General features: G+C 44.7%; 1 protein-coding gene across 1 annotated transcript; it reads right to left on the bottom strand.

Moving 5' to 3' along the window:
• Window positions 1–1307: 1307 nt before the first annotated feature.
• Window positions 1308–3325, bottom strand: LOC123401936. Its single transcript, XM_045095803.1, has 5 exons — window positions 3168–3325; window positions 2589–2955; window positions 2314–2497; window positions 2144–2210; window positions 1308–1534 (listed from the first exon to the last, which is right to left on the bottom strand). The coding sequence occupies exons 1-4, from the start codon at window positions 3169–3171 to the stop codon at window positions 2169–2171; spliced, it is 597 nt and encodes a 198-aa protein (XP_044951738.1). The 5' UTR covers window positions 3172–3325; the 3' UTR covers window positions 1308–1534; window positions 2144–2168.
• Window positions 3326–15838: the final 12513 nt, after the last annotated feature.

Raw genomic sequence — 15838 nt, 5'->3', positions numbered from 1 at the left:
GATGAGTATCTTCGTATTGATGAAGATACTACAATAGAGTCCGTGCGTAGGTTCACGAAGGTTATGATCCGCGTATTTGGTCCAACTTATCTTCGAGCACCAAACAAAGGTGATACGAAGAGATTGATGACGATGAATGAAAGGAGAGGTTGGCCGGGTATGCTAGGTAGCATAGATTGCATGCATTGGACTTGAAAAAACTGCCCGAAGGCTTGGCATGGGCAATATTGTGGCAAAAGCCGAGATGCAACAATTGTTCTTGAGGCCGTAGCGTCCGAGGATTTGTGGATATGGCATTGCCACTTCGGTTTACCGGGCACCGACAATGATATCAATGTGTTACAACGATCACGCCTATTTGGAAGGCTTGCTAGTGGTGATGCTCCTGCTTGCAACTTCACTGTGAATGATAATGCCTACACTCAAGGGTACTACCTTGCCGACGGCATTTATCCTCCTTGGACTACTTTCGTGAATACTATATCCAATTCAAGCATTAGGAAACAAGCTGAATTTGCTAAGCAACAAGAGGCGTGCAGAAAGGATATTGCGAGAGCCTTTGGGATTTTGCAATCTAAATTTGCTATTGTCCGTGGGCCAGCTCGTTTTTGGGATAAGAAAACCCTCAGCAACATCACGACATGTTGTGTGATTCTTCACAACATGATCATTGAAGATGAGATGGATTTAAACCTGGAGTTCTTCTACGACAATGTTGGTAGCCGTGTGAAGCCATCTAGAAACCCTGACCGTATTCAGGCTTTTCTGGAGTCCTACCGGCATATAAAGGACGCCCATGGGCACACCCAGCTGCAACATGATCTCATTGAACACATATGGCAGTTGGATGGGCAGTAGAGATTTTTATGTTCGTCTATTTGATTGTTGTGTAATTTGAACTATTCTTTTATTTCAGACAATTGTTGTATTGGATTATTTGTTTAATTCTTCATTTGAACCATTCTTATAAGTTTGACTATTGTTGTAATGTACAATAAACATATATTTATATTTTAGTTAATGTTTGCATAAGAATTTGCTGGAGATTTTAATATCAAAACCTACGTATGCAGGTCCGGTTTTGGCTGCGGCAGAATAGACACCACAATGCGGAACTGCAAAACAGAAGTCAAAAATGAAACTGCAAAGCGCTTTGCCGCGACCTTCATCCTAGGTTTGCGGGCTGGCGAAATGCGAGATCTACTAGAGATGCTCTGAGATTATCCGCACTTCGAAAGTTCCGGATCGCAAAAGAACAAAAGGGCGCCGTTGTGGACAAAATATATGCTGGCAGAGTGGCAGGGGCATAAAATATGATGCACTCAAGCATCCGAACAGGTTTTACAAACCGATAATAAAGATACACAGGTTTTACAAACCGATAATACTACCCTACAGGGAGAAGGCAAATTAAACATACAAGAGTACACTGATCATTAACCGACACACAGGTTACAAACCAACAACACTACTTGAACCTCCAGGGTTCATGCGACAGAGCAACCACGCACATGGAAACGTCTCATGTTGCCTCCTGTTAGCAGAAGAACAAGGCACATGAAATTTGGTTAGATGTTGCGTCAAGAGTTTAAAGTGTCTTTAAAAAAACTAGCACATTTCGTTGGCAGAAACTCAATTTGTTTGGTTTGGTTCTACATATCGATATATTAGTAAACACTCTAAGGAATGACAAGTTTGTGTCTATTACCTTCTATAACAAAATAATAGTAATCGGGTAGTGGAATAAGAATGTAGTTTTGGGGAGCATAAGAATAAAAAAAACATGTAAAAAGGTAAAAGGTCTGACGTTGTGAATGGTTCATGACGAAGAACAAATAGTGTACAAACCCAATGGTATGTCATAAAGGTGGTAATTTTCTTATTTGCATCTGTACCGCGGCAAAGCTTATATATTTTGTTCCATTAAGACAAGGACTTTGAGTAAAATTACTCCTCAAATACTTCATTTATGTGATATAAAATTATAATGACAAGTGAACCCTTTCTAGTCCTATATTTTGTTGTGTACCAAAATTGAGACTTGTCCTAACGAAAAGAAATAAACGTTGTAATTTCACACTTAGGAACAGTATGTAGCTTATGTAGCTCAACGAATTCTGGGGAAGAATGTGGCGTGTATTACCTGCTAGCTGCTTGATACGTGATGCCTAATTAGCATGCCATCGTAGAATCTCATCAATTCCGCTATTCTAAAAAACAAAAACGACTTTGGTTGTCATGGCCTGGAGTTGAGATCAAAAGCTAGAATATACCTTGACAAGCTAATACAATATATTCATTATTAACACTTACGCCTGGGTTAGGATGCCGCTTCCGTAATGTGTCGAGTACAGTCACAACAGAAACGGCCTTTTTGACTACTTCAAGGGACTCCTTGTGCACCCCAACAACCTTATTTCTCTTGAGCACAGGACCTCCTGATGTGCCATGCTCGGATGCATAATTACAAGTTATTTTACCATCTTCCGGCGCTGCATGAAATCAGTAGCAGCAAATAATGAAGTAGTTAGCTCGAGTCACTACAATATGCATTATATATCATTTTCGTTGAGAGAGGCATTACGTACGTGATGCAGCCATCGAACACTCCTGGGTACAGAAGGCGTCCAGGTGAAGTAGCATGGAATGCTATCATCTCAACATTTCCACTATTTAGCGCAGTAGTGTTTGGGTCTGCGAACTGCAGTGCGGCGCATCTACTGCAGTCTCCATCAGGAGCAAATCTAAGTAAAGCAAGGTCTGCATCTTTGTCTGTCCAACGTACTCCAGCTGAATACCATTTTGTTTTGCCAGGGAATGTGACTTGGATACTCTTATACGACCCAACAACATGCTCGCATGTCATGACTAGAAATGCTGGTTGACTGGTGAACATAACAAAACCACTACCCTCAAATTTAGAATTGTACCCCAAGCTGACCACAGAGTCCATCTCTGTACACAAGGTAGAAACAAATATTCACGATGGATAGAAGAAGAAAAGAGTCTATGAACGATGTAAAGAAAAGGTAAAGAAAAGGTATAAACCGACAAACAGAAGCCAAAAGGAAAAGATAAACAGCAGCAACAGCAAGGAAAATGGCTTTATCTACAAAGTCAGGCTCATGCCTTTTCTCTAAAAAAACAGCAAGGAAAAGAGGACTGACCCATGCTGAGAGAGCTCCGGCGTGGAAGACAGCAGCAAGAACAACAGCAGAAAGGAAGCAAGGAAGATAGCCAGGAAGAGACGAGGGCGTGGTTTCCTCCGGCGGTGTTTGAGTTGAGAGAGCTCCGGGTAAGCGCCGGGAAAGAGTTGAGAGCTGCGAGGAAAACCAAGCCACTTGCCTCCATTTATACTGCAAGTGCAATGTACTCGCGTCTAGCTTTTTGGTAACGTCCAACCGATGCGTGTAAATTTTCTCGGGTACTGTAGGCAGTCTGGTACTGTGGCGTCTAGCCTTTTGGTCACGTTCTGGTGTGGCGTGTAAATTTTCGTCGCAGGACCAAGATAGTGAACTAGTGCTGCAGGAGGTAGTGCGCTCTTCTGATCAGAGCCAGCCTAGGCTTGTAAATTTACTCGCGTCTAGGCTTTTGGTCACGTACAACTCGGGTACTGTAGGCAGTCGGGTACTGTGGCGTCTAGCCTTTTGGTCACGTTCTACTGTGGCGTCTAGCCTTTTGGTCACGTTCTACCGTGGCGTGTAAATTTTCCAGGGACCAAGGTAGCACCGCAGAAGGTAGTGCGCTCTCTCAGAGCAAGGAAATTTATCATTGCCGTGTTACTGGAAAGCCTTTTCTTTTTCTTTGACGAAAAAAAAGCACATTGCTGATTTTCATTAATAAGAAGGCATTACAATGACAGATTCTGCCAAGATGCTCACCCAAAAATATGGTGAAGATCAAACGACGATCTCTAACATCTGTCAGTTATTAGCAGCTAGCAGCATAGACAAGCTGAGCCGTGGTCTCCTCCTCCCGTAACCCTAGCCGCCGCCTTCATCCACTGAGCCGCCGCCTCCTCCCGTAACCCTATCCGCCGCCTCCCGTCACCCCCCGTAACCCCCTCCGGTCGCCCCCTCCCGTCGCCCCCGTGGGCGACCAGGGGGTAACCCTAGCAGCCGACGTCGGTCCTCCCTCGCCCTTCCTTCATCCTCGCCGCCGCGAGCAGCGCCGCCGGGCGAAGCCTGGCCGGCAGGGGCGGCGACAAGGATCATCTCCCCTTCACGCGACATGGCTGGCGCTGGACGACCGTTCGTGAGGAGGCGCTGGACTAGCACACGGTGCGGCGGCGCTGCATGTGGATCCTAGTTGCGGCATGCGGAGCGCGTCGACGACTCGGGTTCGTTCTTGCGGCGCGGTGTGGCGGCTGCGAAAGGGGCAACACATGGTGGTCGCGTGCGTCGTCGAGTTCGGGTCAGATCCTTTTGGATCCGGCGCCCGCACGCCGTCAGCCATCGCAGGGTGGTGGTACTCGTCACTGTTCAGATTGGATCTTCATTGATCCAGATACCCGTGGTGTGCTTCTCTCCTGCGGTTTCCTCGCGTTGCCGGCGTGGCCGCGGACGTAGCTGGTGGAGGAGATTCAGATCAGGGGAACCCATTGGTCGGCCCTCGCCGGCCGCGCCGACGACGATGCTCAAGGGCACCGTTTTTCTTCATGCAGACGTCGGTCTACGTTTGCTCCTCCACTTCCTACCTCACTGCCTCTCTGGTGAAAACCCTAACTCCAGTGGGCGGCGGTGGCGTCCTTGACGTCGTGACCTTCTTGAAGGCGTCGCCTTGAGGGCCGAGTGGTGGTGGGCACTATGTGGGTCCTGGACAGTTGCTGGTAGTGGGCAGTGCTTCGGGGGAAACCCTAAGATCTGACTTTCCAGATCGGACGATGGTGGTATTGCAGTGCCGTTTCTCTCTTGGGAGCATCGTTTGTGGAGCAGCGCTAGATGACAGAGGTAGGAGATGGACCGGCTTCGTCTGGCCCGAAGATTTGGTGGAACTATCAAGTCATGCCTGGCCGACAGGTGCTACGCTGAGTCATGCGTGGTTGGTAGGTGCTACGCACGGCAGTTCTTCCAGAATCTTCGTGTCTGGACGAATGAGCGCAGGGCGGTGGCGCTGTTTGGCGCCGTGGTGGCGTCGATCCTCTTGCACAGAGCTTTCGGTGGAGATGTCAAGTCATGCCTGGACGACAGGTGCTACGTTGTGTCATGCCTGGTTGGCAGGTGCTACGCATGACAGATCTTCCAGAATCTTCATGTCTGGACTGACGAGCCGTGGTGGCGTCAATAGATGGACGAACTCGCAAGGATGATACAGATCTCTCTCCTGAAGATGGGTTAGCGGCCTGATGATGATGGTGGTATCTAAAACGTGTGCATGTGGTGTACGCTTTAGGTCTGTTGGGGAACGTTGCATGGGAAACAAAAATTTTCCTACGCACACGAAGACCTATCATGGTGATGTTCATCTACGAGAGGGAGATCGGATCCACATACCCTTGTAGATCGCTAAACGGGAAGCGTTAAGAAACGTGGTTGATGTAGTGGAACTACTTCGTGATTGAAATCACCGTCGTCCCACGATCCGTCCCGATCTAGCACCGAACGGACGACACCTCCGCGTTCAACACACGTACAGCTTGATGACAATCTCCGACTCCTTGATCCAACGTAAGAGACATGGAAGTAGATGAGTTCTCAGGCAGCGTGACAGCGCACCAGTGATGGTGATGATCTTATTCCTGCAGGGCTCCGCCCGAGCTCCGCAGAAATCCGATCTAGAGGAAGAACTACGGAGTAGAGGTCTAGGGTTGCACGTGGCAAAGTTGTGTCTCAAAAACCCTAAAACCTCTAGTATATATAGGAGGAACCAAGGGGTGGGGCTTGCCTCCTACTCCAAGTAGGAGGGCGCCGGCCAAGGGAGGGAGGAGGGACTCCTTCTTCAATTCGGTTTGGAAGGAGGAGTCCCTTCCTTCCTTCCCACCTCCTCTTTTTTCCTTTGATTTTTTCTTCTTGGCCGAAATAGACCTATTGGGCTTGCCTCACCAGCCCACCAAGGGCTGGTGCGCCACTCATGGGCCTATTAGGTTCTCTCTCGGGTAGGTGGCCCCTTCCGGTAAAAACCCAGAACCGATTTGTCACTCCCGGTACACTGCCGGTAATGCCCGAAATCTTTCCGGAAGCCAAATGAAACAATCCTATATATCAATCTTCGTTTCCGGACCATTCTGGAAACCCTCGTGACGTCCGTGATCTCATCCGGTACTCCGAACGAAACTTTGATCACCAGCACCTATAACTCAACTATACCGAAACGTCACCGAACCTTAAGTGTGCAGACCCTACGAGTTCGAGAACTATGCAGACAAGACCTGAGACACTCCCCGGTCAATATCCAATAGCGGGACCTGGATGTCCATATTGGATCCTACATATTCTGCGAAGATCTTATCGGTTGAACCTTGATACGTCCATTTTGCATCATGTTTTCATGTTGATATTTATCGCTTCTTGGGCTGTTATTTCACTTCACGGTACAATTCTTATGCCTTTCTCTCTTATTTTGCAAGGTTTACATGAAGAGGGAGAATACCGGCAACTGGAATTCTGGCCTGAAAGTGGAGCAAGTTTGAGATACCTATTCTGCGCAACTCCAAACGCCGTAAAAATCAACGAGGAATTTTTTCCCAATTTATCAAAAATACTGGGCCAAAGAAGTTCCAGAGGGGCACCAGGGGGTGCCCACAAGCCTGCACGGCGCGGCCACCCCCAGGGCCGCGCCATGAGGGCTTGTGGGCAGCCCACTGGCCCACTTGCTCGCCTCTTTTGCTATATGAAGGGTTTCGTCCAGTAAAAAATCAAGGAGGAGCTTTTTCGTGGTTTCGCCGCCACCACGAGGCGGAACTTGAGCAGAACCAATCTAGAGCTCCGGCAGGACGATCCTACCGGGGAAACTTCCCTCCCGGAGGGGGAAATCGTCGCCATCGTCATCGCCAACACTCCTCTCATCGGAGGGGACTCGTCACCATCAACATATTCATCAGCACCATCTCATCTCCAAACCCTAGTTCATCACCTGTAACCAATCTCCGTCTCGCGACTCCGATTGGTACTTGTAAGGTTGCTAGTAGTGTTGATCACTCTTTGTAGTTGATGCTAGTTGGATTACTTGGTGGAAGAGTTTATGTTCAGATCCTTGATGCTACTCATTACCTCTCTGGTCATGAATATGATTATGCTTTGTGAGTAGTTACTTTTGTTCTTGAGGACATGGGATAAGTCATGCTAATAGTAGTCATGTGAATTTGGTATTCGTTCGGTAATTTGATATGTTGTATGTTGTTTTTCCTCTAGTGGTGTTATGTGAACGTCGACTACATAACACTTCACCATTATTTGGTCCTAGAGGAAGGCGTTGGGAAGTAGTAAGTATATGATGGGTTGCTAGAGTGACAGAAGCTTAAACCCTAGTTTTTGCTTTACTTTGTAAGGGGCTGATTTGGATCCACTAGTTTAATGCTATGGTTAAACTTTGTCTTAATTCTTCTTTCGTAGTTGCGGATGCTTGCGAGAGGGGGTAATCATAAGTGGGATGCTTGTCCAAGTAAGGGCAGTACCCAAGCGCTGGTCCACCCACATATCAAACTATCAAAGTAACGAACGCGAATCATATGAGCATGATGAAAACTAGCATGACAGAAATTCCCGTGTGTCCTCGGGAGCGTTTTTCCTCCTATACGACTTTTTCCAGGCTTGTCCCTTGCTACAATAGGGATTGGGCCACTTTGCTGCACCGTTGCTACTTTTGTTACTTGTTGCTTGCTACGAATCATCTCACTACACAATCACTTGTTACCGACAATTTCAGTGCGTGCAGATTTTACCCTGCTGAAAACCACTTGTGAGATCCTTCTGCTCCTTGTTGGGTTCGACACTCTTACTTATCGAAAGGACTACCATTGATCCACTATACTTGTGGGTCATCAAGACTCTTTTCTGGCGCCGTTGCCGGGGAGTGAAGTGCCTTTGGTAAGTGGAACTTGGTAAGGAAACATTCATATAGTGTGCTGAAATTTGTTGTCACTTGTCACTATGGATACTAATCCTTTGAGGGGCTTGTTCGGGGTATCTTCACCTCGAACAGAAGCACAAAGAGTTGCTCCTCAAGTTGCTGCACCGACTGAAAATATTTGGTTTGAATTTCCTTCGAGTATGCTTGAGAAACTGCTGGCTAATCCTTTTACAGGAGATGGAACATCACATCCTGACTTGCATCTAATCTATGTAGATGAGGTTTGTGGTTTATTTAAGCTTGCAGGTGTGCCCCAGGATGAGGTCAAGAAGAAGGTCTTTCCTTTATCTTTGAAGGATAAGGTGTTGACTTGGTATAGGCTATGTTATGATACTGGATCATGGGACTACAATCAGTTGAAATTGGAATTTCATCAAATGTTTTATCCTATGCATTTAGTACATCGTGATCGGAATTATATTTATAAATTTTGACCTCGTGACAAAGAAAGCATCGCTCAAGCTTGGGGGACGCTTAAATCAATGCTATATTCATGCCCCAATCATGAGCTCTTGAGAGAAATTATCATTCAGGACTTCTCATGATGATCGCACCATGCTTGACACTTCTTGTACCGGTTCTTTTATGAAGAGAGATATTGACTTCAAGTGGAATTTATTGGAGAGAATTAAACACAACTCTGAAGATTGAGAGCTTGAAGAAGGTAAGGAGTCAGGTATGAATTTCACGTTTGATTGTGTTGAATCCTTTGTTGAGACAAATACTTTTTGTGACTTTAGCGCTAAGTATGGACTTGACTCTGAGATAGTAGCGTCATTGTGTGAATCCTTTGCTGCTCATATTGATCTCTCCAAAGAGAAGTGGTTTAAATATCATCCTCCATTAGAAGTCAATATAATTAAACCCACTCCAGTTGAAGAGAAAGTCATTGCCTATAATGATCCTGTTGTTCCCAGTGCTTACATTGAGAAACCACCTTCCCCTGTTAGGATAAAGGATCATTCTAAAGCTTCAACTATGATACATAGATGCTACATTAGAACACCTACACCCCCTGAGCAAATTAGAGTTGAACCTAGCATTGCTATCATCAAAGATCTTCTGTCCGACGATGTTGAGGGACATAATATTCACTTATGTGAAGATGCTACTGGAAATTCTAAACCTCACGTTAGAGACAAACACAGGCCTTTTGTTGGCATGCATGTGGTTTCTGTTAAGATAGGAGATCATTGTTACCATGGTTTATGTGACGCGGGTGCTAGTGTTTGTGCAATACCTCAATCCTTATACGATGAAATCAAAGATGAGATTGCACCTGTTGAGATAGAGCCTATTGATGTCACTATTCAGCTTGCCAATAGAGATACTATCTGCCCTGTGGGAATTGTTAGGGATGTTGAAGTCTTGTGTGGTAAAACAAAGTATCATGGTGATTTCCTCGTTCTTGCTACCGCACAAGATAGCTTTTGTCCCATCATATTTGGCAGACCTTTTCTCAATACCGTCAATGCTCATATTGACTGTGAGAAGCAAACTGTCACTGTTGGCTTTGAAGGTGTGTCACATGAGTTCAATTTCTCCAAGTTTGGTAGACAACCTCATGGAAAGGAGTTGCCTAGTAAGGATGAAACTATTGCCTTAGCTTCTATTGCCGTGCCTCCTACTGATCCCTTAGAGCAATACTTGCTTGAGCATGAACATGATATGCACATGGATGAAAGGGATGAGATAGATAGAGTTGTCTTAGAACAATATCCCATCCTTAAGAATAACTTGCGTGTTGAACTGCTTGGGGATCCACCTCCACTAAAGGGTGATCCTGTGTTCGAGCTTAAATGGTTGCCTGATACTCTTAAGTATGCCTATCTTGATGAAAAGGAGATATATCCTGTCATTATTAGTGCTAGCCTCTCAGAGCATGAAGAAAATAAGTTACTAAAAACTCTGAGGAAGCACCGTGCTGCTATTGGATACGCTCTTGATGATCTTAAGGGCATTAGTCCCACTCTATGCCAGCACAAGATCAAAACTGACCCTGATTTCAAACCAGTTGCTGATCATCAAAGGAGATTGAATCCTAAGATGAAAGAAGTAGTAAGAAAAGAAATACTAAAGCTCCTGGAAGCGGGTATTATCTATCGTGTTGCTCATAGCGATTGGGTGAGTCCGGTGCATTGCGTTCCTAAGAAGGGAGGCATTACCATTGTCCCTAATGATAAGGATGAATTAATCCCACAGAGGATTATTACTGGCTATAGGATGGTGATCGATTTTAGGAAATTGAATAAAGCCACTAGGAAAGATCATTACCCTCTGCCTTTTATCGACCAAATGCTAGAAAGGCTGTCCAAACACACACACTTTTGCTTTCTAGACGACTATTCTGGTTTCTCCCAAATACCAGTTGCACAATCTGATCAGGAGAAAACCACTTTCACCTGCCCTTTCGGTACCTTTTCTTATAGACGTATGCCTTTTGGCTTATGTAATGCACCTGCCACCTTTCAAAGATGTATGATGGCTATATTCTCTGACTTTTGTGAAATGATTGTCGAGGTTTTCATGGATGACTTCTCCGTTTACGGGTCTTCCTTTGATGATTGCCTCAGCAACCTTGATCAGGTCTTGCAGAGATGTAAAGACACCAATCTTGTCTTGAATTGGGAAAACTGCCACTTTATGGTTAATGAAGGCATCGTCTTAGGACATAAAATTTCTGAAAGAGGTATTGAAGTCGATAAGGCTAAGGTTGATGCAATCGAGGAAATGCCATACCCCACAGATATCAAAGGTATCAGAAGTTTCCTTGGTCATGCTGGTTCCTATAGAAGGTTCATTAAAGACTTCTCTAAGAATTCTAGGCCTCTTAACAATCTCTTGCAAAAGGATATTCCTTTTGTTTTTGACGATGATTGTGAGGAAGCCTTCGAAATACTTAAGAGGGCTTTGATAACTGCACCTATTGTTCAACCACCTGATTGGAACTTACCTTTTGAGATCATGTGTGACGCTAGTGATTATGCTGTTCGTGCTGTTCCAGGGCAAAGAGTCGATAAGAAGTTGAATGTTATTCACTATGCTAGTTAAACTCTAGACAGTGCCAAAAGAAACTATGCCACTACGGAGAATGAGTTTTTAGGAGTCGTGTTTGCATGTGAAAAGTTTAGGTCTTACATAGTTGATTCCAAAGTCATTATTCACACTGATCATGCTGCTATTAAGTACCTCATGGAGAAGAAAGGCGCTAAACCTAGATTTATCAGATGGGTTCTCTTGCTACAAGAATTTGATTTGCACGTTGTCGACAGAAAGGGTGCTGATAACCCAGTAGCAGATAATTTGTCTAGGTTGGAGAACGTTCTTGATGACCCACAACCTATTGATGATAGCTTTCTCGGTGAGCAACTAAATGTCATCGATGCTTCACGTAGTGCACCGTGGTATGCTGATTATGCAAACTATATCGTTGCCAAATATATACCACCTAGTTTCACGTACCAGGAAAAGAAGAAATTCTTCTTTGACTTAGACATTACTTTTGGGATGATCCTCACCTTTATAAGGAAGGAGTAGATGGTGTTATTAGACGTTGTGTACGTGAACATGAATAGGGACATATCCTACAGAAGTGCCACTCCGAGGCCTACGGAGGACACCATGTGGGAGATAGAACTGCACACAAGGTATTGTAATCAGGTTTCTATTGACCCACTCTCTTCAAGGATGCCCGTAAGTTTGTCTTGTCTTGTGACGAATGTCAAAGAATCGGTAATATTAGCAAACGTGAGGAAATGCCTATGAACTATTCACTTGTCATTGAACCATTTGATGTTTGGGGCTTTGATTAGATGGGACCTTTCCCAAAATCCAACGGGTATACTCACATCCTAGTTGCTGTTGATTATGTCACTAAGTGTGTAGAAGCTATCCCCACTAGTAGTGCTGATCACAACACCTCTATCAAGATGCTGAAAGAAGTTATCTTCCCTAGATTTGGAGTCCCTAGATATCTAATGACCGACGGTGGTTCACACTTCATTCATGGTGCTTTCAGTAAAATGCTTTCTAAGTACGATGTCAACCATAGAATTGCGTCTCCCTATCACCCTCAGTCCAGTGGTCAAGTAGAGCTAAGTAATAGAGAGATTAAACTGATTCTGCAAAAGACTGTCAACAGGTCTAGAAAGAATTGGTCTAAGAAGCTTGATGATGCACTGTGGGCTTATAGAACTGCCTATAAGAATCCCATGGGCATGTCTCCGTACAAAATGGTGTACGGTAAAGCATGTCATTTACCTCTTGATCTAGAGCATAAAGCTTATTGGGCAATCAAAGAGCTCAACTTTGATTTCAAACTTGCCGGTGAGAAGACGTTATTTGACATTAGGTCGCTTGATGAGTGGAGAACTCAGGCATATGATAATGCCAAGCTGTTCAAAGAGAAGGTTAAGAGGTGGCATGATAAGAGGATACAAAAGCGTGAGTTCAATGTAGGTGATTATGTCTTGCTATATAACTCTCGTTTAAGATTCTTTGCAGGCAAGCTTCTCTCTAAATGGGAAGGTCCCTATGTTGTTGAGGAAGTATATCGTTCCGGTGCTCAAGATCAACAACACGGAAGGTAATTGTCCGAGAGTTGTAAATGGGCAGAGAATCAAGCATTATATCTCACGTACTCCCATAAATGTTGAAAGCAATATTATCAATACCATAACTCCGGAAGAATACCTAAGGGATATTTATCAACCTGTTTCAGACTCTGAAAACGAAGAGGTATGTGATTCGGTAAGAAAACAGAGTCGAAAACTTTTCCAGTAGGAATTTTCTCCGTTTTGGAATATTTGAAAAAATACGAAAATGGAAGTAGTCCGGAAAGTGCGTGAGGAGGTGACAAGCCTGCATGGCGCGGGCCCACCCCCTGGCGCGCCGTGAGGGCTTGTGGCCACCTCTAGCGCCTCCCGGACTCCGTTTTCGTGCAGGGGACCCCTTCTGGTCTAGAAAAAATCATTATATATACTCCCGTTTGATCTGACCCCTGCATCAAACAGATTTCTTTAGTTTTTCGTTTCGAGCCTGTTTCTGTGCAGATCTAGATCGCTATGACTTCTCCAAAAGCTCCGAAGGACAAGATCTTTGAGAAGGTCATCAACCCCTACCTCACGGGAGTGCTGCAACACCCTCAATCTATCAAGATGCGTGAGGGGATGTTGCACATCCGTGCTGTGGAGGGGCCCAAGAAGACCGAAAGCGTGGAGACGAGGCTCGAAGCAATGGAGCAACAAGTCTTCAAGTGCCAAGGGATGGTGGAGCGTGGACTCAACGCCAACCACATGATGATCACGGAGTTCACCAGCAAGCACAGGATTGATGCCAATGACATTGGGAAGCACCTCTCCAGGCTCTATGACAGGATTGATCAACTCCAGGGCCAGATCTATGACCTGCAGAACCAAAACTGTGAGTATGAGTATAGATTTAAATCAATACGGTTGGCTGCAGATTTGAGGATTCTGGAGACTCGTTCATCTTTCCATGATGGAGCACCTATGCCTTGGAAGACGGAGGATTAAGCCCATGTTGCAACAACTCCACCATCACCACCAAAGGAAGACAACTAAACATGGGTATGGGCAATCCCCTTGGCTTGTGCCAAGCTTGGGGGAGTTGCCCTAGTATCGTATCATCATCACATCTTTTGCCTTTACCTTTGTTTTAGTTTTCCTTTTTAGTTTTCTCTTTCTCTAGTAGATTAAAAGTCATAGTGTTTTAGTCTTGAGTTTTGCTTTGTGTCACCCCCGATGTATTCTTGCTCGTGAGCCATATAATAAAGAGTGTCTTAGGTGAAGGGCTTTTCCTCTTGCCATGATCAAAAGAGTGAGAATAGAACAAAAGCATGAAAGATCATGTAACGATCTTATGGGAAGTCATGGCTTCACATATAAAAAGAATGAGGATTGAAACTTGTTGAGGGTAGGCAAACGTAGACCTTGGTCATTGTTGCAATTAATAGGAAGTGATAAGGAAGGAGAGGTTCACATATAAATATATCATCTCTGACACCATCTATGATTGTGAGCACTCACTAAACTATTGCGTACCTAGAAGTAGATGTTGGGCAAGGAAGACAACATGATGAATTGTGTTTGCTTGGCTCCGAACAATGTTATATGATTAGAGATCCCTTAGCATGTGATGATTGCTTCCACCTCATATTAGCCAAACCTCCCGCACTAAGTTGAGATACTACTTGTGCATCCATAAACCATCAACCCAGTTTTGCCATGAGTGTCCACCATACCTACCTATGGATTGAATAAGATCCCTCAAGTAAGTTGTCATCGGTGCAAGCAATAAAAATTACTCTCTAATACGTATGATCTATTAGCGTGTGGAAAATAAGCTTTATACGAACCTGTGATGAGGAAGACATAAAAGCGACATACTACATAATAAAGTTCTTTATTACAGGGGGCAATATAAAGTGACGTTCCTCCGCACTAAGAGGACACGCATCCAAACCTCAAAAGTGCATGACAACCTCTGCTTCCCTATGCGAAGGGCCTATCTTGTAACTTTACTTTTTGCCCTTGAAAGAGTCATGGAGATCTTCACCAATTCCTTGTTCCGCCTTTATCTTGGCTAACGTCATATGCTTGGGAAAGATCTATATTCATATGTCAACTTGGAGGTAAGTATTCATGAATTATTATTGTTGACATTACCCTTGAGGTAAGCAGTTGGGAGGAAAAACCATAAGCCCCTATCTTTCTCTGTGTCGAGCTGAAACTTTGATCTCATGAGTACCACGTGAGTTTTAGCAATTGTAGAGAACGAAAGAATGATTGAGTATGTGGATTTGCTTTACGAGCTCTTATTTGACTCTTTCTGATGTTGTGATAAATTGCAATTGCTTCAATGACTAAAGGCTATCGGTTGTTACTTCTCGGTAAGGTTCTTGATCCATGCTTTACTTTGTGAAGGAATTATCACTTTAGCATAAGAGATTATATGTTGGTATTGCTGTTCTGATCATGATCATGATGCATGCATGTTCGTATCTTGTTTTGTCTACACCTCTCTCCCTAAACATGTGGACATATTTAGTGAGCTAGGCTTTCGCTTGAGGACAAGCGAGGTCTAAGCTTGGGGGAGTTGATACGTCCATTTTGCATCATGTTTTCATGTTGATATTTATCGCTTCTTGGGCTGTTATTTCACTTCACGGTACAATTATTATGCCTTTTCTCTCTTATTTTGCAAAGTTTAAATGAAGAGGGAGAATACCGGCAACTGGAATTCTGGACTAAAAGTGGAGCAAGTCTGAGATACATATTCTGCGCAACTCCAAACGTCTTAAAAATAAACGAGGAATTTTTTCCCAATTTATCAAAAATACTGGGCCAAAGAAGTGCTAGAGGGGCACCAGGGGGTGCCCACAAGCCTACACGGCGCGGCCACCCCCAGGCCGCGCCATGAGGGCTTGTGGGCAGCCCACTGGCCCACTTGCTCCCCTCTTTTGCTATATGGAGGGTTTTGTCCATGAAAAAAAAATTCAAGGAATAGCTTTTTCATGGTTTCGCCGCCGCCACGAGGCGGAAGTTGAGCAGAACCAATCTAGAGCTCTGGCAGGACGATCCTGCCGGGGAAACTTCCCTCCCGGAGGGGGAAATCATCGCCATCGTCATCACAAACACTCCTCTCATCGGAGGGGACTCGTAACCATCAACATCTTCATCAGCACCATCTCATCTCCAAACCCTAGTTCATCACGTGTAACCAATCTCCGTCTCGCGACTCGGATTGGTAC

The sequence above is a fragment of the Hordeum vulgare genome, chromosome 6H (assembly GCF_904849725.1).
Source record: "Hordeum vulgare subsp. vulgare chromosome 6H, MorexV3_pseudomolecules_assembly, whole genome shotgun sequence".
Lineage (NCBI taxonomy): Eukaryota > Viridiplantae > Streptophyta > Magnoliopsida > Poales > Poaceae > Hordeum > Hordeum vulgare.
Note: the sequence above shows the minus strand (reverse complement) of the source record. Positions and strands in the feature narration are given on the sequence as shown.

Excerpts from the sequence above, each read along its gene's own strand:
- LOC123401936 (XM_045095803.1), bottom strand. Across the intron at positions 2,498-2,588 it reads GTGTTCGATGGCTGCATCAC|TGCAGCGCCGGAAGATGGTA; the intron begins GTACGTAATGCC and ends CTACTGATTTCA. Across the intron at positions 2,211-2,313 it reads AGCGGCATCCTAACCCAGGC|AATAGCGGAATTGATGAGAT; the intron begins GTAAGTGTTAAT and ends TTTGTTTTTTAG.